Genomic DNA, 27214 nt, shown 5'->3' on the forward strand with positions numbered 1-27214 from the left:
GGCTCCCACTGGCCGGGGTTTGTCGCTCCAGGCCAATGGGGGCCGTGGGAAGGGCAGCCAGCAAGACGGAATTGGCCGCCCAAGACCGAATTGTGTCTTCCTAGGCATTCCCTAATTTACTTACATATCTAGGGTTTCAGATAAGCAATCTCTAGGTATGGTCTTATGGTTTTTCATACCTGGCTTAAAGCTTCTCACAGCATAACTGCTGCCTTGTTCCCCTCTTCCCCGGAGAACCACAACACACAGACAAAGGGAAGTTTTTTCCCAATTTTAAAAAATTCTAGCCCTCCCATGGTCTCTTTTGGTCAGGTGCCCACTCCTTTCCCTTTACCTGTGGGCTTGTTAACCCTTTCAGATAAAGCAAGTAGAGAACAACTACCAAGAGGGATTCTATAGCTAACGAGCTGGCTGGGTGTCCACAAAAGGGAGCTATCCCCCCTCTCATTTACCACACCGTTCCTGAAAACTTCCTCTATAAGGCAAAATAGGTGTAATAAAACTTAGCTTCAAATGGGTGTTGTGTGGCTTTGAGAGCCTTAGCTAGAAGATGTTACACAAATGCAAAGCATTCTTTTTATTAAGTCATTTCTTTTCAAAGCCTTTTTTCTTTCAACGACCAGCATTCCTGGAGTTATACACCAGAAAGCAGCTCCACAAAATTCTGACTCATCTTTTCCAAAGCAGGCAGCACTGGAAAATATACTTAATTACAATTCACAAAAATAGATTCCTTATACAATGGAAAAGGAATCCTCCCCACTTTTTAATGGAGAAAGACCCTTGTGACCAGACAAAATGGACTATACAGTGAAGCAAAATATACATCAAGTTCGGTCAACCGCACAAAATAAATATACTGAAAAGAAAACATTCTCTAATCTTTCACTTACTTTAATTTTAGTTGCCCCTTATAATAGTAGAAGTTACATTTTCAGACAGACAGTACTTTTTAAGGTGATGGTGTGCCTTTAAATTAAAAGCCAATATAGCTAGAAAATGAGTGTGTTTTTTTTCTGAGAAGAGTCAGAGTGGGAAGCATCTTCACTGGATCAGGAGAAGCATTAAGGATCCCTGTGCAAAGACAGTTCCAGCTAATCTGGATTGCAATAGGAATCTTGATGCTGCAGATACTTAGGTGAGTAATTTTACTCATGTGAAGTCCCTTTGAAGTTATTAAACTGCATAAGGGTTAAACTGCATAAGGGTTGCAGGAACTGGCCCATGGTTTGGCTAGCCTGCATGGGTATGGCCGAGCAGTTTTAGGTCGATGCTTCTAGTCTAAATTTCACTCTGTCTAGTCCCAGCTATCTACTGTCTTCCCTACTGAGGCTAGAACAGATTTTAAATAATGATTTGCCCTCCCAAATTGTTAGAAACTGGTTTATTTCTTTTTTAAATGTTGATTTCTCTTGCACTATAATTACATCAAAAATAAAAATCCATTGCATTCTTGCAGCTCTTATAAAGGAGTTACTTGGTCAGATGGATGAATAAAACACGCGGTGAAAGCACATCTGTCCTTATGGCAACAGACAGACTGACTCTGACCCTATGGGACAAATAACTAATGACCTGGACTATTATGCTAATGTGGCGTAAGTGTGAAAATGATAAATAGACAGCAATGTTCTGATTAACACCAAGGTTACTGAGGCTACATCTTCCAACAGCAGGCACCAGGGTTACAGCTTGTTCTCTTCAGGCACCAGCATGCAACTTCTTGCAATGCTACAGCTGTTCTACAGCAGTAGCACTTTCATAACCACCTGTAAGAGATAGAAACAAAGCTGACAGGCCCACAACAATCTGAGGATGTATGAACCCTTGCGGTGAGTCATGAACATATGAGTTGGGGTGTGAACAAAAAGAACTGTCTTTAGGCACTGCCCCACAAGATGGAACATGAATATTGACTGTTGTTATGCTCAATATTACATGCGCATGGGAGTTTTAATGCCCCTTTGCATTGACTAGATAAAGAGAGCGAGGGGTCATTTGCATGGAGCAGAGGGAAAGAACATGACTGTAGATTGGACAGTAAACCAGTAAGAAGAGAAAATAGACCAAAGCCAAGATTTCAAAGTGACTAGTGATTTTGGGTGCACAACCAAACAGCTACCTTCTGAAAACCAGGTTCCTTTGAGGTGACCAAGTTAGTTAGGCACCCCAAATCACAAATCATTTAAAAAAAAATCTGTGTCTGGAGTCTTTGTAGTGATTAACATGCTGATGTTGGTGCTTAGATACCACTGTGATGGGCACCTTAGAGAGAGAAAGCAGATTCACTCCAGATTATTTAGAACAAATCATCCTTTTCCTGTAGCCTAATTTTGTTTTTGTTTTTTGAGTGTCTTTATGGAATAGTGATAGAAGCTGCACTCATCTTGCTCCTCAATGGCACACTTAAGCTATTGTTATTATTTATGATTTGTATTACTGTAGTACCTAGGAGCTCCAGTCATGCACCAGAACCCTAGTGTGCTAGACGCTGTACAAACACAGAACAAAAAGACCCCAAGGAATTTACAGTGTGACAGCAGTAGCACTGATTTGTTGTGTTTATTGCTGAATTATAGCATTCCGCAAGAGAAGACACAGTATTGAAAAGATCTTATGGAGACTGGGAAGAAATGAAACTTGGAACAGCAAAGCACATGGCTTTTAGTGAAGCATTAATAAATGCTACATACTTTGCTCTAAAAATTAACACTCATAACGGCTTTGAGGAAAGACAACAACAAAATTAGATGCAATAAACTAACATGCACCCCGTATGCCTTTGTCAAATGTAATTATCTGGCTGAGCTGGGGCATGTATAGAATATTTGGATCATAGGTGTATTTGGAAATAATTAGGGAGTATGCTGATGATTATATTCTTGGCGTCACACGTGACTTGCAGGCTGTCGCTTATGGTGTTGCTTTTTGTCTGTGTGCCTTTATTGTAGTAATGGGCTATAATTTCCATGTAATGTGCAATCATTAGCTGCTGTAAGTACATTAGACATTCCAGGATAAGAACCTTTTAACATTTCTTTTTGCATGTGTCATATATGGAATGACAGTAGCCATATAATAATGCGTGTTTGGCTCATGACAGCTGGGCAGGGTGATGTGGTGTGCTGAACTTATGGGGGTGAAGGTATCCATGATAGCTATAGAAGATGATGGCAATAACATGACTGCCAGTTGCTGTCTTCCAGCCCATGCCCTGCAAAAACAAAAACACGCCTCTTCAGATAAAATGCTAGATGTCGCCTATCGTTTTGACAGCCCGTTATATGTCCTGCCACTGAAAGACGGGAAAAGTCTCACTCCACTTTCATATGCCTCTTACCCTGTGGCTATTTTATTTCAACACCACTAACGATATACATTATGCTCAGGTTGAACAATGAGTACACTTGTAATATTTCTATACCTTCCACTCTACTGAAGCTTTAAATACTGCATCCTTTCTTTGCATAGATTGGCAATTTTCTCTTATAAGACATTCACATTTTAGTCTAATTGCTTGGTAAATTGCACGCCTAAGCAGTGCTCCTTGTATTGAAAACATTTTTCCACACAGTGCTGGGAATACAGCTCTAATGGTGTTCCATTCTCTTTTCAGTTGACACTGAACATATTTCCAAGACCCTATCATTTTATACGGCTATTAAATAAGATTTTAAAACTTTCTATTCCTTTTTTTAAGGCCAAAGTTGACTAATTGGCTAGACAAGCTTTTATTATACTGCAGATAATGCAACAAGCAATTGTAGGCCAACTAAGCACCCCCTATGGTATATCCTCTGAAGTGGAGGAAAAAAGGTCCATGACTTGGCTCAGTGACGATCTAGTGGAGATGAACTGCTGCTTTTATGCTGTTTCCAGGCCCAGATTATGACTTGCCAGTGTTGCACCATGAACAGAAGGGGGGCTTGAGAGGTATATGCAGAAAGACTCACTGAGAAGCTGAACTGAAGCTGATTACAATAATACTGAAACAGTCACTCACAACGATTGTCTACGTGAGAAAGTTGCATGGATATAAAACTTAAATCAGCTTCTTGATTGACATCGTTAAACTAGTGCAAAAGGGTGTGAGGATATTCTGATTTTGTAATAAGGTCTGGCCTAAACTTAAATTTTTTGCCTGCATAGCTATATTGGTTAGGAGTACGAAAACAACCACATCCCAAAATGGCATAGCTATGCTGGCAAAAAACCACAGAATAAATTCAGATATACCAGTGTCCACCAGCCTTTTGCACCAGTTTAACGAGATCAGTTTAAATTCACACCATAAATTATACTGATGCATTTTCTCGTGTAGATGAGCCTACAGTGACCTCTCCTGTTGCCCCTCAACCTTCCTGGGATGTGCAAAGCCCTTCTGAACATTGATTTGTCCTGAATCCCCTTTGGAGGGGCTCCTCTGACTGTCTAAGAGTTTATCCAGTAAAGTTAGAGTGCCTCAAGGTATTAAAGATTGCTGTACTGAACTGAGAAGCTGTGTCCAGTGTCCTCTCACTGTTTGTTAGCCTTTTGAGCACATACATATGACTTTTCATAGCAGAACAGGCCAACATGAAGAACAGGATCCCACCTCCAGCAGTGACCTGCATCTGATGTTCCAAATGAAGCTGAACTCTCCTGCCACGTAACTTTTTTAATTCCCTTTTTGTTAATTTACTTTTTTATTTTTTTTATAGCACTTGTCAGCACCACAATGAGGATCTTCACTTACAAAGAACACAGATATGATCTACATGTGCTCTCCCCAACAGGAAGTGACACAGATACTAAAACACCCACCCCCCAAGCTGTGACCAGCAATCCTGGGCAAACCAAATGATAGCGCACACATGCAAAACACCTGATGCAGCACAGTCATTTGTGCACAAGTCATTCCTTGTGGCATCTGAGTCATCTTCACTTCCTATGATACAGTTAAAAACGATTAGCATTTTCCATCTACAATGATGGGTGAGCTTATTATCCCTCACCATGCAGCTGGGGAGGATAAGGCCTGTATAAGTTAAGGGACTTGCCAAAGTCAGTGACAGAGCCAGGATGACGGGGAAAAAAGGTCTGCGTTTGTCTGGGAACTTTTATTAAGGCTCACTAACTGGCATGGTTTCAGGACATAGGACAGAGTAAGAAAAAACACAGCTATTGTGAGACTGACCACAATAATCTTTTGTATTGTTTGCCTCAAGTAATAGCTCTACTGCCTTTTTGTACCTGACAACTAATTTCTGGATAAACTACAGCAGAACCTCAGCGATACAAACACCTCAGGAATGGAGGTTGCTTGTAACTCTGAAATGTTCTCAACTCTGAACAAAACATTATGGTTGTTCTTTCAAAAGTTTACAACTGAACACTGACTTAATAGAGCTCTGACACTTTACTATGCATAAGAAAAATTCTGTTTTCCCTTTATATTTTTAGTAGTTTAGCACAGTATTGTACTGTATTTGCTTTTTGTGTGTGTGTGTCTCTGCTGCTGACTGATTGCGTACTTCCAGTTCCAAATGAGATGCGTGGTTGACCAGTCAGTCGTAACGCTGGTGTTCGAAACTCTGAGGTTCTACTGTACAGGATAAACTGCATCCTAACTTGAACTATAATTAAAGTAAATATTAAAGTTCACTTAAGATGGGAAGGAGAAACCCAACATTAACAAGGACAAAGACAAAAAAACACCTCAGTGATCATGTGCCAGGGAGATTAGCCTATTAGAGCATGTCTAACCTGCATCTGGGACCACACCTTGCAGCCTGGGTCCAGAATTGTGTAGACATCGTGGCTCAGGTGCCTGGAAAGGGGCAGGGTGGTGGACTTGAGACACCAAGCTCCAACCAAAGCCACAATAACAAAGCACCATCTACACAGCTATTTTTAGAGCGCGAGTACGAGTCTGTTGACCCAATTTGGGTGGCGCACTCCCAGAAGCAGGGTAGACATGCTTTCAGCTACGGACAGAGCCATTTGCACTGCAGGGACTTGATCCTGCTGCCAGTGAAGTCAATGGACGTCATTAATTCTGAAATTATAAAGCGATGGGAGTCACAGGAAAAGGAGAAGAGAGAGGATGAGGACAGAAAAGAAAGGAATGGGAAGGGAGAATTGGAAGAGAATATGATTTAAAAGATGGGAGTAAAGAAAAAAGAAGACAACAGATTTGGATATAAATGAAGGACTCAACCAGTGTTTCTCAACCTTTCTGGGCTCAGGACCCATTTGTAAATGTTGATGATCTGTCCCGACATGGTAAATAGACTAGGGGGATATTAGGTCCTGCCCCCGGAAGGGGTGGGAGGCCCGGGGCAGGGGTAGCAGAGACTGCCCTGCACTCACCCCACAGTAGCAACTCCTGTAGCTCTGATCCTGTGAGGCTGGCTGGGTTGCCTCCCCACTCCAGGTGGTGCGACCTCCAAAGTCTCATCGTCACTCATGGCCGGGTCAAATTTGTGTGAGTGGCACTGTGACCAGCACATGGGTCCTCATCATGACTGAGGGTGAAGGGACAACTGAGCCAAACCTGAGCAGCACTCTGACCCCAGAGGTCATAATGCCTAGAGCAGGGAGAGCCCACCCAGCCCTGTGGACACGACCCGCAGGAGCTGCCACGTGACCCTTTGAAACATTCTGGCAACCCACGGGCTGAGAAAGCCTGGACCTAGACTCTCCTGCTCTTACTTTTCCTTCCCTCTACTTTCCTTTTTTCTTCCCAGTCCTTCCTTCTTCCCTTCTCCCACTTTCCCATTCTTTTCCAAGACAGCAGTCCTGGAAATACACCTTTCACTAGAAATGAAACCCTCCAAATATAACAGATGGACTGTCGACAGGTGCATCTTTTATGTCCCATTGACAGCCAGGCAGCATATGAAGAGCCTAAATCAGCTGCCAGGAGGAATGTGCAACTTGCAACTAAAAATGGGCACCTCCTCTCTTGAAATATTTCAGTGATCAGTCTGAGAGCCTGTGACCTTTAGCTGTAGATTTCTTACACCACATAGACTGTTAAATGAAACCCCCATGACTTCTAACCAAATTCCTCTCTGATGCAACTCCATTGAAGTCACTGCAGTTACCCCAGGGAGGATTTTGGTCTAGTATGCCCATTAGATAAATCCTAAGGGGTAGAATTTCATTGTCTTAGAATTTATTCATCTTTTATTTTCTCAGTGTCAGGTGAATCCCTGTATAATTATCTTTATCATCTCCCAGATATTTTGCATTTAAACTCTTTTGAATGAAGTAGCAAAACACAGTAGAATAAATCTGATTTAAACTAAAGTTTGCACGTACATAAATTTAAGATTTGAGGTAAGGAATACACTGTATGAAAGCTGTAGACCCTCATGTCATTTTTAATTAAATTTTGACTTGTAATTCTGTTGCATTTTAGGAGATAAAAGAGGAGCCTTCTGGTAGATAGTTTTTGTTTTGAAATTTGGAGCTTTTAAACTGTGTTTCCACCAATGACTTTGAGGTGCAGTACATTATGGGCTTCGTCCAAAGCCCGCTGATGTCTGTAGGAGTCTTTCCATTGACTTCAAAAGTGTGCACATGTCAGATTTCAAAGTCTGGGGCGTGACATCCTGGCCCCATTGATGTCAATGGTAAAACTCCCATTGACTTTGCTGGGACCAGGATTTCATTCTGTATGTTTGTCTTTTTAAGGTTATGTTTTTAATATGGTTTCTCTTTATTTTCTTCATCATTATGAATATAGATTAATTCTCACTACTTATTTAAAGGGAACAAATACAGAAACATTGGGCCTGGTTCTCATTGCATGTACACTGGAGTTACTCCTGATTTACACAAGTGAAGACAATAGTGTTAAACTAGCAAACAACCAGTGTAAGTGTGTGTCTTCACTGTAAAAACAAAGTATGTTCTTAAAGTGGGGTAGCTAACTCAGCTTGAAACTGCAGTGGTCACACAGCAACTTGACTTTTAACTCTGGTTAGTAGCTTGAGTTCAATCCCAGGGTCCCCCCATAGACATTAACTCAAGCTACTAACCTGAGCTAAAATCCTAGTTGCCAATGTCTTTACTGCTATTTTAACCCAAATTAGCTAATCCAAAAAACACACTTTGCTGTTGCATTGAAGGCATACCCTAAGTGAGATCAAAATTGGTCCCATGGTATAATCTGAGCCAAATATATAGAAGCCAGGTTGGATAATAATTCAGACACATAAAACTGTGATAGCTGCCCAAATGCCCCATTAGACAAGTGTTAGCTGTTTAAATGGCCAGGTTTAACCAGATACAATTAACTTGTTGCCCCACTTCCTAGGCTTTCTAAACGCAGCCATGGGGGATCCAATTACCCCTAATTGTGACCTTTGCAACACAAGCATTTAAATGGTGAATCCTTTTCTAATGTAGCTCTTTTTATATACCTGATTTCTCTCCCCATACCCCTGTCCTTTTTTGGTTACACAGCTTTGGGTTTTTTGCATGTCAGATGTTTTTAATCAGATATATGGAGGCAGCACTACCTGGGAGCTGGAGCAGAGAAACAGACTTCATAAAACATGGGCCCAGATTTTTTTTTTTTAAAAAGGGAGCCTGAAGTTAGGATCCTAGATCGATGTTTGGGCTCCTCCATAAGTGGCCAGATTTTCATAAGTACTAAGCACCCAGCAGCTCCCACTGACTTTGGATTCACACACTTTTAAAAACCTGGCCACTTATTTAGGAGCCTAGACATGGATTCAGAAGCCTAACTTTAGGCAACCATATTTGAAAATCTTGGTTATGCATTCTACTGCAGATTATGACACTGATTTTCAGGCATGATAGTTGAGAGGTTATTTCTGTGCCTCAGTTTCCTCACCTGTAAAAACTGAGTTGATAAATCCCTACTTCAGTAAGGCACTTTGAAATCCTATGATCAAAGGTGCTGTACAAGTGCAAATTATTATTTATTACATAGGGGTATGGTATATGACGTAAAAATCCATACATTCCTGAAATATGTGGTTGGATGTAATGTGTGCCATAAAAGACTATGAGCCTGGTCCAAAGCCCACTAAAGTAAATGGAAAGACTCTCATCAACTTTAATGGGCTCTATTTGCTTTTATATTTCTGCTAGCAGTGAGTTTGATATTTAAGCAGTTCAAGTATAGGTACCTTGGTCCATGTGCATTTCAATTCCAGCCAACCCAGTACATCTTTACTGAAGAATAACATATAGAAAAAAAAACTTGTATCTTTCTTTATTACAGATCACTCCAGAAGAAGCACTTGAGGTCTAAAACACCATTGTTCACTTCCTTTTCTCTTCCCATAATGATCTGAAATAATCAGGTTGCTTCATTTGCAGCCCACGCTGCTGCACTATCCTTTCCATTTTCCTTTTCGTCAACCTGAGGCTGTTGTAACTAAGGTTCCTTCTATTTTTCTTTGACATAGTTTGAGGGGAATAAAAATGAAATCAGACCTGCTGTGTGGTGGTTAGTGGAATAGCCTTTTAATTAATTCCACTAATTCTTCCTTAATCTGATCAAGAAAGCTGCCAAAGGGAAATGTTGTTAGGGTGCAACAAAAACCATAGAGAAGGGAGCGCAGCCATTTCACACCTCATCAAACTGCCTAACAATGTATTGGACTTTGGAGTTTATGAGCCAGAGACATACTAGCTATGCTGGTATAATTATGCCAGGCTGCCAGCAGAGCCCTGTAGCATAGATGCCGCCTGACCCAACTTTTTGTTGGTATGTAGGAACTCCACGTCCACAGACAAAGTTAGCTGTGTCAGGAGAGCTTTCTTCTGTCAGCCTAACTGTGTCCACCCTGGGGGTTATGTCAGAATAGCCACATCGGTCAGGGGTGTGGTGTTTTCAGACCCCTGACACACATAGCAATGCTGATATCACCTTTTAGTGCCTACCTGGCTGAAGGTTGTGTTCTCATCCACTGAGTGACATTAATTCACTTGGAATGGGCCAGATTCTGGGCTGTGTCCCAGCTATGTTCAGTCAAGTTGGAGGGGTGTGACAAAGGTGGCTTAAAGCTACCTTTTATGCCATCGTAATCCTGTGTCTAGCTGGGGACAGATCCGGTCCCCAGTGCAAAGTGCCTAAAACTTTAGGCCTATTTTACTTTACAGTTACCTACAGTCCCAAAAGGCTGTTCTGGCAGGCAGGGACCACCAGGGTGTAGAAACAGCCCCCAGCCTTGCCCCATAGCAATTGCTGGAAGGAAGATAATGTAGGAGGTAATCCTCCAGTGTCTCTTTAACTGAGTTAAAGCTGCTTTGCACTGCGGACGTGGTGCAAAGTATCTTTAATGGGGCCAGAAATCTTTGATCTTAATTACACCACTGTAAGAGAAGAATCAAGCCCTATTTATGTATATGCTACATTCCATGTAGTTCTGTATAGTTTGCTACCTGCTCCCATAAAAATGATGTTTTGCAGATGAGACACTTTTTACCGAGTGGGGGGAAAAGGCAAGGCAAAAACTTGCAATAGTCATTGTGTCCTAAAGGCTAAATTCCTGTGAAAAAGTTGGACTGGAGGAGGGAAGATACATAGGTTGATGATATTTATATTAGCTTAAATAATTATGCAAATTTGAGATGTGTTTGTGTGTGTATTTACTTACAAATTCTTGATTAGCCATAGATAAATATAGAAAGCAAAGCCATACCTCGCAACCTGAAATCTTTTTATGTACCAGTTTTTATAGCACCTAACACCAGATATTGGTTACTTCACAATAGTTAAAACAATTGGGAAAAGGAACTGCTCTGCCCCACCTAAAAAGATGGGTGTGTGTGAGGGGTATGGAAAGGAAAAGGAATCCCATAAAATCTAAATTCAGGGCCCTACCCACTGTATGACTTCTAACTGGCTAGTGGGTTCAGTAAGGTTACATTTAGGCTTTGTGTACACTATACAGCTTTTAGCGATGGTCGGGCAGTGTAAACGCTGTTTGTCAGCACTTTTGTCAACAAAATACTTCTGTCTCCTATGAGCAAGGTTCACATTGTCAACAGGAGAGCGCTCCTGCCGACAAGGAGCCGTTTATACTGCCACTTGCCCCACAAAACTTTTGTCTTTGCGGGGAGGAGGAGCTCTTTTAAGCACCTGTGAATGACAAAAGTTTTTTCATTCAATTGGCAGTGTAGACAAAGCCTTAGACTCACTACAGCAGTAGAATTGAAGAAGCTGCACCAGGATCTCAGCTCACAACTTGGCAAGGATACTGGCGAGCTCAGGTACAGCATGTGGGAGAGCACTGCATTTAAACGTTGCGCCAGTTTGCCTTAAATTGTTTTTTAAACCCATTTTGTTAAAGTAGTGCAAACTTTTGTGTGGACGCTCATTTCACTTTAAAAAAGAACAGGAGTACTTGCGTACCTTAGAGACTAACAAATTTATTAGCGCATAAGCTTTCGTGGGCTAAAACCCACTTCATCGGATGCATAGAATGGAACATATATGCATATGTGCCACAAGTACTCCTGTTCTTTTTGCAGATACAGACTAACACGTCTGCTACTCTGAAATATTTCTCTTTAAGAGACACTTACTTTGGTTTAGCTAATTGACTAAAGCTAAACTGCAATAAGCCTGATTTAAACCAAACTAAGAGTTTCCACACAGCTTTGGCACTAATTTAACTAAATCAGTTTCAAAGACACAACTTTAGTTAAACCCAGTGCAACTCTCTCATATAGTCAAGGCTGAGGAAGAATAAATGACTAAAAGTAGTCATTAGCAGCATTAGCTGGCTTTATGTGAGAGGCTGTTTTTAATACAAAGACAACAAATTAAAATGAGGAAATATTTAATAAAAATGCCTACTCCCTCCACCACTGTTCCCTCTAAGCTGTGCGCATGTGCACGCGCACACAGATCCTAAACCCCACGCATATGGCGAAACACCGCATGCACAAAAATTTGCACAGAAGCACAAAAATTTGCACAGAAGAAATTTTTTGAGCACACGGCCTGTCAAAAATGAGAGGGAACATTGCCCTCCACACTCATTCCATGCTGGCAGAACAGGGAGTGTGTTTTTTACTGAGTAACCATGCCAAGCATCTGCTGCCTGATATGCCTGGCAGATGGCGTGTCAGACATACTGTTATTGGGCCCTTCATTCATTCCTACTTCTCTGCCTCTGGCGATAAGCCAAGCAATTATTAGGCTGGATAGCCACTCAATAGGTAACCCCCTGTTCCATATATGCTCCCAAAGATCAGCCAAAACTTCCTCACTAGTCTTAGGAGTTAAGTCACATTCTTCACCTGCTTATGGACACTTTAAGAATTTAATTTTTTGACAAAAAGCTATTTTTCCTATATAAATGAATATGATGCAAACTCTGCTACGGGCAGATTTCAGCCAGTAAAGACGTAAACTCACCAAACTTTCCTATGTATAGTAGTAGAAGATGCATATACAGAGTACTCTGTCACTGCACTTCAAAGCACCTATTACTTTCCTGTTTTTTTGTTTAAGGACCAGTCATCAACACAGATCGGTCATGCATGTAGTGTCCAGCTTGATCTGTGAATCTGTAGCAAAATGTTTGGAATGTATTTTCAGCCCTTCCGTTTTATTTTTCTATTAAAAAACAGTAAAGTAGAAAGCTAGGATCAGAGAAATGTAACATAGACATGCATGACACTTACAAACCCAAATACAGTGGGCCAAATTCTGACAGGCCTTGCACACAGACATCTACTAGAAAAAAATCTCTGCTAGCAGCAGGAACCTGGGGTGGAAATTGGCCTCACCTATAGTCCTTCCTTTAAATCTTCATAATGAGCCCATTCCCCGGGCCCGCCATGACAGATGACAGTGATGCAGAGGGCATTTGGGGGGTCAGGTAGTATGAGCTGCTTTTTTATAGCTGTAGCCATAGCCCTGATCTTGCAATGATCTTGCACCCACCTGTTCACAGATCATTAATTCCCTTCCAGGAATAATTTGCCCAAAGGGTCTGTGAATAGAGGTCTGGCTGTCTGCCAGAATACAGATTTACAGGAGTTTTACTTCTTGCCGTGTGTATAGATATAGATAGATACACACACACAACACACACGGCAAGAAGTAAAACTCCTGTAAATCTGTATATATATATATATATATGCCTGTTTTGGGGACCCAGTTTCAAGATGGATGTTTTTTGTGTCATCATTTATAATATCTGAACTCTATACAGGTACATCTTAAACAGGCAACTGTATATCCTTGCCCTATTTTGATGCAAATGAGGTATGAAATTCTTAGCATTTATGGCTCTGATGTCTTCATCTGATACTTCACTTTTTGGGCTGTCCATGTTCACACAGCAGGAAACACCGTGGAAATTCAGGCTTGGTTGGAGTTGACTTTTGTTGTTAGCTCCTTGAATGGTTTGAGGCCTCACATTACAGTGTCTGGGAGATTCCACTGGGATATAGCAAGTGGGTTAAAATTGAAATCTTCTGAACAATAGGGAGTGAGAATGTCTTGTTTTTCCAGCTTAAGCATGTTGTATTATAAATGGAGTTACACTTAGCCATGAACCTTGAATCAGCTGGTATCAGTCGGGGGTTTGTATGGTTGGAGACAGCAGAAGAGAGGTGATTGAAATGACCAGTCACCTTCTGGCTAACTATGATCAAGTTCCCCACAGAAACTTCTTGAAGCAGATGTGCAGGTTGTGGACACATGCCAGCACGTACACATTGCAGCCATCACAAGCTTTTATTATGCTAACTCCATCATCTCAAAGCATCAGGCGAGCTCTATCTTTGGCAATCTGCTCTTTTCCAAAAATGCCCACAGATGCCTCTGAAATAGCGGTTCCCATGTTAACAATTGCTTCTGAACATTTTCCTTCACATTTTCAACAAGACTATTTCGCAAAACATTGCAGAATGGGATCTGGTAATGAGACTCCAGTTGTTTTATGAGCCATCCAGAACATAAATGGTTAATGACTCAAATCTGGTCTATGAGAGAACAATTAGCCCACTTTGTTAAGCTGTGTTGCCATCTCTCATGATTTTACCATGCATCTTGTGTTTTCTTAAAACCCCACCTCAGATAGGCAAGTGATTATGTAAAAATCTCAGCTTCCATTTAAAAAGAGAAACTAAGTCCCTAGTCCTTGTGGTTGAAAAGAAAACCTGAAAAGATGATCCAAGTACACCTTAAAAGCTCAGAAACCAAGACAAATGACAAAGCATCCCAAATTTATTATTTCTCCAAAATCTCATGGTTTTAAAGTCAGCCTCCTGATTTTGTTTTGCATCTGACTCATGGTTTTTGAATGCTTAGGGTTGGCAATATAACTGGTCAAGAAAAAGGGGGCGGAGGGGTCAACAAAATATTTCAAAAAATTCCCCATATAATTTTGGCTTTCAAGATTTCAAAATTCATAAAGTTTTGACCAGTTTACTCCACTGACTTCACTGATGGTACAAAAAACAGAGTGGAGAACCAGGCCCTGTGTCTCCCTTTCTCATCAAAATGATGTTCCCAATTTTTAATGAAATTTTAATGAACTCCCTTTGAAGTGTAAGACTAGGGCAGCAGTTCTCAAACTGTGGGTTGGGACCCCAGAGTGGGTTGCAACCCCGTTTTAATGGGATCACCACGGCTGGCGTTAGACTTGCTGAGGCTCGGGGCTGAATCCAAAATCTGAGTCCCACTACCCAGGGCTGAAACCCTCAAGCTTCGGGGCCCCCCAGGCTGGCAGGGCTTGGGCTTTGGCTCTCCAGCCTGGGATGGTGGGGTTTGGGCTTCCATCCCTCTTCCCAGGGTCATGTAGTAATTTTTGTTGTCAGAAGGGGTCATGGTGCAATGAAGTTTGAGGAACCCTGGACTAGGGCCACCAATGTGGTTCATTTCCTTAAGGTCCAGTCCAGATCCCAGATCTCCCATGAAAGTTGGAAAGTACCAGGGGCACAGACAACTTTCTTTATGGGGAAGTGAGGGTGAAGGAGGGGACTACAATTACAGAAATAATAGAATAATAGCTGTTGAATATAGTTTTAATGAATAGTTTTGTACCATGACTAAATTTGTCTACTTTTAATCAAGTGAGATAAGCAAGTTTCTCTTTCAAACTCAGCATTTCCTGTATTTATTAATACAATCCTTAAATTTTTTTGAGGGGGGAGAGGGGGATAAAGCTCCCGTTAAGCCCCCAGTTGTCTTTGTCCCTGAATACAGGGAAGAAAATTGCTCCTGAGTGCATTGTGTGCAGTCTCACCACCCTGGCCATTTTCCTCCTTGATTCTCCTTGTTGGGCAGCTGGGAAGCAGAGCTACTTGCCAGTTGTAGACAAGAGCGGCTGCTTCTGACCTTGCCAGCTTGTATAGTTTGGGAGGGAATGGAAACTGGCAGAACAACAACGGTAGCAGGGTATGAAAACAGTTGCAAGTCAAGTGTGGCAGTGCTCCCAGGACTTTCATGTTCAGTGGGCCAAATTCTGATCTCACTGTGGTGTAAATCTGGAGTGCATCTATTGAAGTTAAAGGAGTTAGTTACATCATCTTATAACACTGGTGTGAGATCAGAAGCAGGCCCAGCCAGTTTGGTTGCATATAGTGCATTGGGGATTTAAATGAGTGTAGGGGTTATGGAATGGATGTGAATTTAGAGAAGAAATAATTGAGAGTGTATAAAAGCTGGGTGTTAGCTGTCAGGGGTGTGTGAGGTTTTTGGAATCAGGCCCCATACATACAGGTTTGCTATTAACACAGGACTCCAACGCATTTTGAAACTGAAAAGAGAAGGAATTTTTGTTAGCTGCAGCGGACTGTTTACATCAAACTTTTGTTTTTCAGCTCAAGGCAAGTTTGTTACAGGGAAGAGAATTAGGGCATTACCTCAATATTCACATGTCAAATGCAGCCTCTCTAGATGAACCATGTGAGGTTTGAGTTGGCACAAGTTCCTCAAAATAAAATATTAGCTGGGTGGCTTCATGACTATGAGGTTAAACTCAGACATTAAAACACTTTATTAAAGGGGAATGTTTTTATGTGTACCAAGGTGGATCTGGATGAACATAGGTAGGTGGAAGATTAAAGCAGCGTGAAAAAGCCCTGGAGCTATAGGCACAGCCCGTGTTATATACTATGTTCTAATCCTCATGTCTGCTCGGACAGGTAATTGTTTTTTATTGTGTTTGGCACTTGCCCACCAATTCAATACCAATTATTTTTGACATTAGGTGAAATTCTGAGCTGTGCCTGCTGCAATAAAAGAAAAACAAGCTTTGAACAAGTTGGGCAAGTTGGACATGCAGAGGGCCAAATAGTGCTCTCAGTTCCACTGGTGTAAATCTGGAGTAAATTCACGGACTTCAGTGGAGTTACTCAGGATTTACAATGGGCGTTGCAGCTGTGCTGCTGTAGCCCCATACTGTAGACACCTACTATCATGACGGAAGGGGTTTTTCCATCACTGTAGTAAATCCACCCCCTTGCGAGGTGGTAGGTAGATTGATGGAAGAATTCTTCTGCTGACCTAGTGGCATCTACAATGCGGGTTAGGTTGCCTATCTAGGTTACACAGGATGTGAAATTTTTCACAGCCTGAGCAACGTAGCTAGGTCGACCTAAGTTGTAGGTTGAGACCAGGCCTCAGAGCAGAATTTGACCCAGGGTACTTAGCCCTACGTCATGGCTTATAAATTAATTCTATCCGTGGTGGAGAAGTAATTACGTCATTCACTGTGTCCTGTTTACTCTTCTTTGGTAACCATCATTCTTTTATTAAAGGATAACTGGCAACAATAGCTGATTACATTTCCTCATCAAAAGAGCTGCATCTTTTTCAAGTGGGATGGGGATAGGTTGGAGGATGCTCATGTATTATTGTGTAGAGAGCTACACAAGCCAACCAAGACAGTTGCAAAATCTATCTACCTTAGATACTTATACAGCTCCCCAACCCTCACCCCCATTCCTGTAGTGCTGTAGATAAATCTCTGCATTAAGCATCTTCGCATAACTGTGTATCATTTTCATATGACTTTGTATTATGCCTCTTCATATAACCTTGTATTAAGTCTTTTCATATATAACCTCTATTTTCATATAACTTTATATCAAGTCCTTTGATATAGGAACTTTGTATCAAATCCTTGTCTAGAAACTTTGTACTGAGCCTTGGTATAATTTTATAGCCCCTAAGGATAGTTAAGGTAGAAGAAAAATGTCTTTTCACTAGAAGTAGAACAAGATCTCCCCTCTTTTAATCAATTGCCCTGTTGAATGAGTAAGGCATGGAAGGCAAGCACCTCCAGTTGGAGAGGGGATGGAAGCTGGACCCAAGAACAATAAAACTTGTCAAGTGGGCTCATTAAAGAAGATCAGACATGTTGACGGCCTTGGGAGTTAGAAGCGAGAGCCCTCTTTTGAAAACACACTTTTTGAAAATAAATGTGGCAGCATTAAGACAACACCCAGAAGGAAGCGTCACAGATGACCAGCTGACACAGACACAGATTTTGCATTTGCACGAGAGGGAAGCTGCTATAAATGTGAGGTGTCTTGCAGAGGACCCCGGGTCTCGTCTTGTCAACATCGGAGCAATAATATAATAACCACCATAAACAAGCTCATAAACAAGCACCCCCAATACAAATCATAATCAATAACTTAAGGTGTTTTTTTAATTTCAAATAACTGCATTATTTAGCAACCATTGTACTTCAGTTAGAAATGTAGGGAGGAATCTATAGCAGCATTAAATGTACCCCCTTGAGTGAAAGCTAGAGCAATGGTACAGCTTTACAGTACAATAGCTGTAACTATTTAATTTAATTGGTTAATTCTACCAGAATGCTATATATCAATTTTAGTTTTTGAACAATGAAGACAACTAACAAAAGCAGCACCCTCAAGAAGCATGCATAACATGCAGAAGTAAACACATGCTCCTATTGTTGCAACCTTTGTTCTCCCTTCCCTTTCCTCCCCTCCCATTCTCTGTGGCCCTCACTCTTTGTTACATCTTAGCTTCTAGCCAGGTTTAATAATTGTATTAAGATGATGTTGAAGTAAAAAGAAAACGGTACAGAGTTTAAGCATATAAGTTTCTGGTTATCAGGGAATAAGGTACAGATTATCACGGGGTGTGAAATTCGGTTTAGGAATGGGTGGCGTAAGGAATACATAATCTGCAATCTCCCTGGTTGGGTATTTAAACCCTTTCTTATGTGCTGAGTATTCACTCAGGCAAGCATTAGCTTTGATTTCACTGCAGCTATGCATGTGAGCAAGGGTTTACAGGATCATGTAAGAAGGCCCTGATGCTGAGAAGGCCTATGCACACATAATTAACTTTACACATGTGAGCACACATAATTAACTTTACATGATGTGTACCATTCATGTGCATAAAATGAAGCACATGCCTAAATCCATATCCCTGGTTCTGCAAAGATTTATGTAATCTTTCAGCTGAGGAAATCAAAACAAACAAAATATTTTTGTTTGTAAGGTACCATGCACAACAATAGTGCATCAGTGAATAAATAAATAATTATAGAACTACAACAAAGAAGACAGAGGGGGTTGACAACGATGCTGATGATAACAACTTTGGGGGGGAAACGTTGTCCTGTGTTGTTTAAAAGCCAGAAGGCTGCCTGCTATATTAAGTTCACTTCCATCACAGACAATGAGTCAGATTCCCAAAGGTATTTAGGTGCCCAGCTTCCACTGGTTTTACTTAGTGACCCCCTGTTTGCAATGAATACAGCCTCTGAAAGCCACATATCCCAGAAACTGTCACAACTCCGACTCCCCGCCCGCAATAATGTAGCCACCCAGCTTGGACGCGGCCTGTAGGCGTCACTGTTACAAGGGAAAGTTGCCCGGACGCCGACGATGATAATAACTCAGCCCGCTGCCAGCTTCTTCCCTGAAGCAAGAATTCCTCCAAGAGGGCTGGGGCTGCCTTCCAGCTGGGCTGCCCTCCCTGTGCATTGTGGGACTCGTAGTCCTCGGAAGCCCGCGTGTGCTGGAGCTGGTCGGGAGGCGGGACTACACGTCCCACAAGGCCCGGCGGGCAGCTGGCTGGCCGTTCCTTTTGAATGATTTCACTGCGCTCTGCCTGCCCAGCGAGTTTCGCAGCCGCAGCCCGCAGCAGGAGGCGGCAGGAGTCATGGTGTAAGGGGCCGGCTGGGGCGGGGGTGCAGCCAGGGGCCAGAGCGAACCGAGCGCCCTGCCCGTTTCATGGCAGCCGGGGGAGCGGGCAGCGCAGCAGCAGCAGCAGCGGGGCCAAGTTGTGCTCGCCGAGGGCGGCCCATGGCAGCCCAGCGGCTGCGGGGGTGTTAAGGGCGCTGCGTCCGTCCCGCTGCCCGGCTCGCCCCGCAGCCCCCCTCGCTGTGTTGCCCCGCCGGACGGGGACGGGCGGCGCCGCTCCCGGCCGGCCGCGATGGCTCTGGCCATGGAGGAGGAGGACTACGCCAAGCTGGTGATGGAGTCGGAGCCCGAGTGGCTGCGGAGCGAGCTCAAGCGGCTCTCCCAGGAGCTGGGCGAGACCACCCGGGAGAAGATCCAGGCGGCGGAGTACGGGCTGGCCGTGCTGGAGGAGAAGCAGCAGCTCAAGCAGCAGTACGAGGAGCTGGAGGCGGAGTACGAGACCATCCGCACGGAGATGGAGCAGCTGAAGGAGGTGAGCCGGCGGCCCGGGGCGAGGGGGGCCCGCCGGGACTGACTGCCCTGTGCCCGTCTGTTGGAGGGGGAGAGGGCAAGGCAGGGAGCGCGGGCGAGGGGCTGCGGCCCGTGAAGGGGGGTCTGGAGACGCGGGGTGCCTCAGCCGCTGTCTGACCTTGGGCAAGGCCCCCTGAAACTTCGGGGGGCCACGCTAATCTCTGGGGTAACTCCGCTGCAAAGGCTGGAGTTACTCCTGGGAGGAATTTGGCCCATGTGTAAGGGGAGGCCGGTCATATATCCTGGGGCTGCAGCAAGGACTGATTCATTGCTGCAGAGCACCCTGACCTCTGCAGTGGGGAGGTGGCCCGGGAGCGCGGAGGATGCATTGCTACCGATGGATGTTCTGGGCAGGCATGTCTCTGTCTGGTCTGTGTCTGTGCGGGGCAGTAGCGATGTAGTTCACCCTCCCCGGGAAGTCTGGCTTCAGCCTCACTGGAAAGCAGCTGATGCTGGCTGCATCTTGGCTTCTTCCAGCTCAAATGAAGAGCATCATCATCACCATCGTCTCTAATGCAGTGCAGTGTCACGGCAAGATCCGGCATCCTCATGCTCATCGTTGCTGGCGTCATGCTGTGCAGCCCTTTAAAGGGGCAGCTCAGCAATTCCTCTAAGACCCTGTGCCCTTCCAATGACATCTGCTGTGTCTTCTCTCAGCTGGGCGAGGTGCACAGGAAAGAGGATCCTTGCGATTAATACCCTGGAGATCAAGTGCCAGGCTGTCTGTGGTGGTCATTGCAGGCGGAAGGGAATAATGGAAGCCTTAGACCATAATTCTGTTGTTTGCTGTATAATGGTACACAGTTCAGGGCTGGCCAGATAGCATTTCTAATATAAAACCCAGTTCCCTGAATTTTAAGGCTGCAGTTTGATATTGGGATCAAGTTTTTTTTATCTCTCTCGCCTTTCCTGTCCCTCCAAATAGACACAGATTTTGAATTACATTATTTAATCTGGTTGCTTATAAAAGGGATATATGTGGTGGTGAACTACGAGTTCCTTAATATTAAGTAGGTTTCTCCACCTAAGTACAAAGGTTATTGCTATTTTAAAATGGAAAAATTGTTGGTAGATAGTATTTATTAGGAGTAGGCCTGCTTATAAAAGGCTGAATTGCTGATATTTAAATACTGGCTACAGAGCATTCACAGGATCCTTTCTATACAGAGCTGATGGTTCTCTAGTAAATTAGCCTTATAATAAATACTCTGTAAAGACCAGCAAATGAATGAATGGCTGCACAATATGTGTAGAAATGCCATACCCGGTGCCAAAGATCCATGTACTACCGAGCCATTTGACACACTATGTCGGCCATCCATGTCAGAACTTTGACGTGACATGGAGCTTCCTGGAAGCAAAGTACAGAAATCAAATAATTGGCCTTCTGAGCGAGCGTCAAAGTGTCAAAGTGTAAAGCAGCGGAGTGTCAGCCTTGTTATTGCTGGCTTGTCAAACTCTTAGTACCAAATGCAGGCCCCTAAGCTTTGAAGACCCTCACCTCACAAGTGAATGGGCTGGGGAAGGGGAGATCCCCTTCCTCACCCCACCTTTCCCTGCTAATTGTTCGGGTGGAGATCATTTTCTGCAATAGTAGATTGGCAGGATAGCTTCACTTTACATTGGGATTATAGGGTAATTACATTGAGGATTTACTACTTCTCCCCTACCACTCAACCAGGGGTGAGGGCAGCAGAGTATATTCTCCCCCCTCCCCCACCCCCCCCCAGACAAAGGCCCTGGCAGTCTTTCAATCTTCAGCCTGCAGTGCTGAAACAACAATGTAGTTATGTTGATCTAAATTTGAAATGTAGATCAGGCTTTAGAAAACTTACACTGATGTAACTGAGGGCTTGTCTACACAAAAACTGCATCCACAATAACCAGACTGGTGTTAATTCACACCTTTTGGGTATACCTACATTGCAGCTAGACACCTGAGCCTTCTGACTTGGTCTCAGGCTGTGGGGCTGATTCACTGCAGTGTAGACCTCTGGGCCCTGGCTGGAGTCCAGGCTGTAGGACCCTCCCACCTCGCAGGGACGTAGAGCCCAGCCCCAGCCTGGAAGTCTACACAGCAGTGAAACCACCGGGCAGCCCAAGCCCCATGAGCCAGAGTTAGCTGGCATGGGCCAGCTGTGGGTTTTTCACTGTAGTGTAGACGTGCCCTTTGTTTCAGTGCAGGTCAGAGTGTGTTTAAAACAAACCCCAGCTTAAGCTTTCTCCCAACAATATGGTTGCCGATTCTCTCCATATCTCAGTCTTGTCCACCCTTGACTCTTTTGCCCCCTTTCCCATTGCAAGGTCTGTCCTTCCAATCCCCTGGCTCACCCTCAATATCTGCTTGCTTCACTCCTGCTCTAATGCTGCAGAGCATCTCTGGCAAAAATCCCATGACCAGGCGTCTTTATTTCCTTGTGCTCCCCTCTCAGTCTGTCTGTATTTGTTTGTTATCGCTTGTCTTATACTTAGGCCTGGTCTACGCCTAAAACAGGTCAATGTGGCTACATCACTCAGGGCTGTGAAAAATTTCACATCCTGAGCGCTGTAGTTAGGACAGCCTAGCCCGCCCATTTAGATGTGGCTAGGTTGATGGAAGGATTCTTCCATCAACCCAGCTACCACCCCTTGGAAAGGTGGTTTGACCATTACCTATATTGCTGGAAAAACTCCTTCCAACACAACAAGCATCTACACTGTAGAGCCTACAGCAGGGTAGCTTCCGTGCTGCAGCAGTGTTGCCATAGCAGTTGTAGTGTAGACAGACACTTAGACTGTAAGGTCTTTGGGGCAGAAATTGCCTTTTCTGTGTTTGTACAGTGCCTAGCACAGTGGGTCCTGGTCCATGACTAGGGCTCCTAGGTGCTATGCTAATACAAATAATAATAAGCCAAAGTGAAAGTGGGCACTTAACCCGAAATAAGAGAGCTCGCACAGAGTTGTAGCAAACTATGAAAATGTGTGTGTTAAAACTGATTTAGTTATTTTGGCAACACTTTCAGTATAGAATCCCTGTGTTGGTTTTAAACTGTCTTAGACTTTGCTTACCCAAGAAAGTTACACAGCTTTAACCTAAGGTGTGAAGTTAAACTGTTTTAGTTAAACCAGCGCAAATCCCTGTGTGGCCACTTTTTTTTATTTTAGGTTTAATCTTTTTTTTTTTAAATGGTTGTGTCATTTGGAAATGGGTTTAAAAGCTAAACCAAAATAAGCCACTCTTGCACTGAAAAAAGTGTTCACGTAGGGGTTTGCACCAGTCTGACTAAATAATTTGAAAAACTATTTAATTTGAACTGATGCAGTTTTCCCTTTTAGACAGACAAAGCCTCATTTTGGTTGATTTGGAATCATTTTAACTAGAAATAAGCTGATTAAGGAAGTGCAGTTTAAACTGATGTAAATGTGTCTATGTGTCAAACGGGGGTTTGTACCGGTGTAACCAAGTCACTTTTAAACTGATTTACTTACACTGCTGCAAATTTTCTAGTATTGCTCAGCCCTCAAAAACATAAATTCTAGGTGTAGGTCAAGATGCCACTGTGAGGCCTTGTGAAGAGGATGGAGCCATATGGAGTAGTGTGTGGAACAAACACTTCCTCCTTTTTTTCACCCTTGTGGCCTCCCTCATCCCCAGGGAATAATAAAAATAATAATAATCCCTAGCTCTTCTGTATTGCTTTTCATCAGTAGACATCAAAGCACTTGACAAAGGAGGTAAGCATCATTATCCCTATTTTTTAGATGGGGGCGGGGAAACTGAGGCATTGAGAAATAAAGTGAATTGCCCAAAATCACCCAGCAATCCAGTGGTCAAAATAGGAATAGAACCCATGCCTCCTGAGTCCCAGTGCAGTGCTCTAGCCACTAGGACACACTGCCTATGACTATGGGATGCTGTGTCTTCAAAATGGAAAAAGATAGGAAATTAACCTTTTTCTTCCCCTAAAGCTAGAAGATTGCTGAATGTTGTAGAATGCCTCAAAAATGAAGACAACTTAAAGTCACAGGTCAGCAATTATTCACTCCCATGGATTTTCTCCTGCCTTTGATATTCAGCAGGATTTTGCTGTGTGTGTGTCCTGTTGTAACTATCTCATAGATTCATAGATATTAAGGTCAGAAGGGACCATTATGATCATCTAGTCTGACCTCCTGCACAACTCAGGCCACAGAATCTCACCCACCCACTCCTGCGAAAAACCTCTCACCTATGTCTGAGCTGTTGAAGTCCTCAAATTGTGGTTTAAAGACTTCAAGGAGCAGAGAATCCTCCAGCAAGTGACCCGTGCCCCATGCTAGAGAGGAAGGCAAAAAACCTCCAGGGCCACTTCCAATCTGCCCTGGAGGAAAATTCCTTCCTGACCCCAAATATGGTGATCAGCTAAACCCTGAGCATATGGGCGAGATTCACCAGCCAGATACCCAGGAAAGAATTCTCTGTAGTAACTCAGATCCTACCCCATCTAACATCCCATCGCAGGCCATTGGGCCTATTTACCATGAATATTTAAAGATCAGTTAATTGCCAAAATCATGTTAACCCTTCATACCATCTCCTCCATAAACTTATCGAGTTTAATCTTAAAGCCAGATAGGTCTTTTGCCCCCACTGCTTCTCTTGGAAGGCTATTCTAAAACTTCACTCCTCTGATGGTTAGAAACCTTCATCTAATTTCAAGTCTAAACTTCCCAATGACCAGTTTATATCCATTTGTTCTTGTGTCCACATTGAGTACTCCTACCCTTCCATGTAAACAATCCTAGGAGCAGCTCAAGTACCCTGCTGAATCCCCTAGTCCAGTGGTTCTCAACTCTGGTCCACCGCTTGTTCAGGGAAAGCCCTTGGCACGCCGGGCCGATTTGTTTACCTGCCACATCCGCAGGTTCAGTCAATCACGGCTCCCACTGGTTGCGGTTTGCCGCTCCAGGTCAATGGGGGCTGCGGGAAGGGTGGCGGGCATGTCCCTCAGCCCACGCCACTTTCTGCAGCCCCCATTGGCCTGGAGTGGCGAACCGCGGCCAGTGGGAGCTGCGATCGGCTGAACCTGTGGACGCGGCAGGTAAACAAACCCGCAAACAAACTGGCCCGGCGTGCCAGGGGCTTTCCCTCAACAAGTGATGGACCAGAGTTGAGAACCACTGCCCTAGTCAGACCAAGCAGGGACAATACGTAGTTCCTCTGGCTCCCTCATGACATTATGAAGGAGTCTGGGCTTCATTAGGATCTACTAAACCTTAGCAAAAAGAAAAGGAGTACTGATTTAGCCATCTTAAACCTTAGCAGATGCACACTGGGCATTCTCAGAAGGGACTTTCCCCCTTATCCGTTTATGTAACTTTTATTTTAAAACATTGTTTTTCCAGACTTAGCCAAGAAACATTCACACACAAAATCTGCCACATATTAAGCTCTGAAGCTTGTGCTAGAGTAAAGCAGGGACCTTGGTGGCAGACAGTTTGCTCAGAGTGGGAGTGATCTGTCAGGGGTGGCCGTTTAACAAACTGGGAATGAAACTCAGGAGTCCTGCCTTCTAGTCTCCTGCTCTAACCACAGCCCCATGCTGCTTTTAAAACGCATCAAACCAATGATTTATTCCACCATGCGTTAGTGTTAATTATGTTATAGTCGCGCCGAGAGATCTGGGACCCCATTGTAATAGGTGCTGTGCAAACACATAAGGCAAGATCCATGCCTTCAATAGACTATAATTTAAGAGGACAGAACTATCCCTGTAAATTGGCTGTGTGCAGGGGAGTTCGGGGAGGAAGGGATTCTTTACTGGCCCTGCCCAAGCTACAAGCTTCTCGGTTGCAGCTCCTGTAGCATCAGAGCTTCAGTAGCACTGGTGGGCCAGCACGCCCCACCACCATCGTCACAGGGTGCTAATATGACTGGAGTTGCATAGTTACTTCTCCATCAGTTCTATTCCCCAAGCTCCTCTACAACAGAGTGCTGGTTACACCCACAGATCCGTGCTCCAGATTATGCAAGGGATGACCTCCAACATTTGGACCTCAAGCCTTCTCTTGGCTCTCTCTGCCCCTTGTAGAGCAACTGCTTTGAGCTGAGGGCCCTTGGTGAAGCATGGAATTCCTCTCATGCATGCCAATTTTGTGAGTGTGGCGAGATCTATCTTTATCTCACACGTCTTTATGTTAATTTGTGCTGCATTTCCCACTGATCCATTGTTTCATTTGCATTTACTGTCACCTAAGGGAATTAGGTACAGGTCATCTTCACTGATGAATGTAATGATTAGTGAGGGTGGAGGTAACCTAAGACCTAGATTCTGTAAAGTGGAATCCATTTCAGACTTTCATTATGCAGTTATAGCACAGAATGTGATTTATTTCCTCAGGGATTTCATGAGGGTGGGAAAAAAAGGTAACTAGATCTCTTGCAGTTAAGTGTTGTGTCACATTTTAATGCAACACAAGATGAAGTAATGAAAGGGCACTTTCATAGACTTTTTACTACATTGGGATTTGATCCTGCAAACTGTTGTATGCAACAAAGCTAGTTGCATAAGTAACACGGGGTCCCTGCATGAGCGGGGACTACTCATACAACTGAAGGTTTGCAGGATCAACCCTGGTTACAAAAGTGGCTGTCTGGAGAGTCTGATTATTGGCAGTCTGGGTGATTTGTGGGAGAATGTGGCTTGGAATGTTGACTTGAAAAGCTGATATCTGCTCTGTACGGTACTTTGAGCCATGTTTGAGATGTCTGTTAGATTTACAGCTAGCTATAAATTCAAATATGAAACTGGATGCCGTCCAAAGCTGCTTTTTGAGTGGCTGGCAAGGCCATTTCAGGGGGGTTAGATCCATGTTTAAATCTCTCAGCAAACACGGGCATGATTATAGAAATAAAGAATTCATAATATAATGTAGATGTGCAGTAGTAAAAAAAATATATATGAAATGGTGTGGCTGTCCTAAAAACCTTGCAGTCTAAAAGCATGTTCAGATACAGCACAATTGGTCTGCACTGTACTAAATATGTGAGGTGGTTTTAAGAAAAAAAAAAAAAAAAAAGGGCAAAGGGGGAAAGAAAAACAGGAATTGTCTTTTATTTCCTATTTGATATTTTCTAGATTATGCTATACATGTCATAATAATATAAAGCCTGCATTGATTTTCCCTAAGACTTTTTTTCCTTTATCTAGCAACTTGCAATTGCCTTCTCAATAGTGCATCAGATGCACCTGGAATAATTTCGGCTTAGCTTATACAATTCAAACATAAGGTGAAAGGGGCTCATCTCTGTTGGAAGTAGTAATGTGTGTAGTAGCCAGGCACAGGCATCAAGGAACTAGATAGATCCTATCTCAATTTTAATATTCTGGCTGTGCAGGGAGGGGGAGAGAGGGAGGCAGGAAACAAGGGAAAATTGAGAAATAAATCCCTGTTGTTTAATTTGAAGACCTGTTTGAAAATAACCAAGGAGTTTTTTCTTTCTTTTATGAGGGTTTTCTGCATTTTGTTTTGTGTTCTTTCTTTCTCTCTCTCTGTTATGAAC

The 27214-nt window shown here is 43.3% G+C and overlaps 1 protein-coding gene across 3 annotated transcripts in view; it reads left to right on the forward strand.

The window, feature by feature from the left end:
* The first annotated feature begins 18900 nt into the window (after positions 1-18900).
* BICD2 (BICD cargo adaptor 2) overlaps positions 18901-27214 on the forward strand; it is a 162063-nt gene continuing 153749 nt past the window's right edge. The window contains exon 1 of one of the 3 annotated variants that reach the window (XM_007068213.4): positions 18901-19654. In XM_007068213.4, the coding sequence (XP_007068275.2) occupies positions 19415-19654 (240 nt within the window). In that variant the 5' untranslated portion in view covers positions 18901-19414. The remainder of the gene's footprint in view (positions 19655-27214) is intronic. The other 2 variants (XM_007068212.4, XM_043551015.1) reach the window with 2 other exon arrangements.

Source organism: Chelonia mydas, chromosome 7 (assembly GCF_015237465.2).
Source record: "Chelonia mydas isolate rCheMyd1 chromosome 7, rCheMyd1.pri.v2, whole genome shotgun sequence".
NCBI lineage: Eukaryota > Metazoa > Chordata > Testudines > Cheloniidae > Chelonia > Chelonia mydas.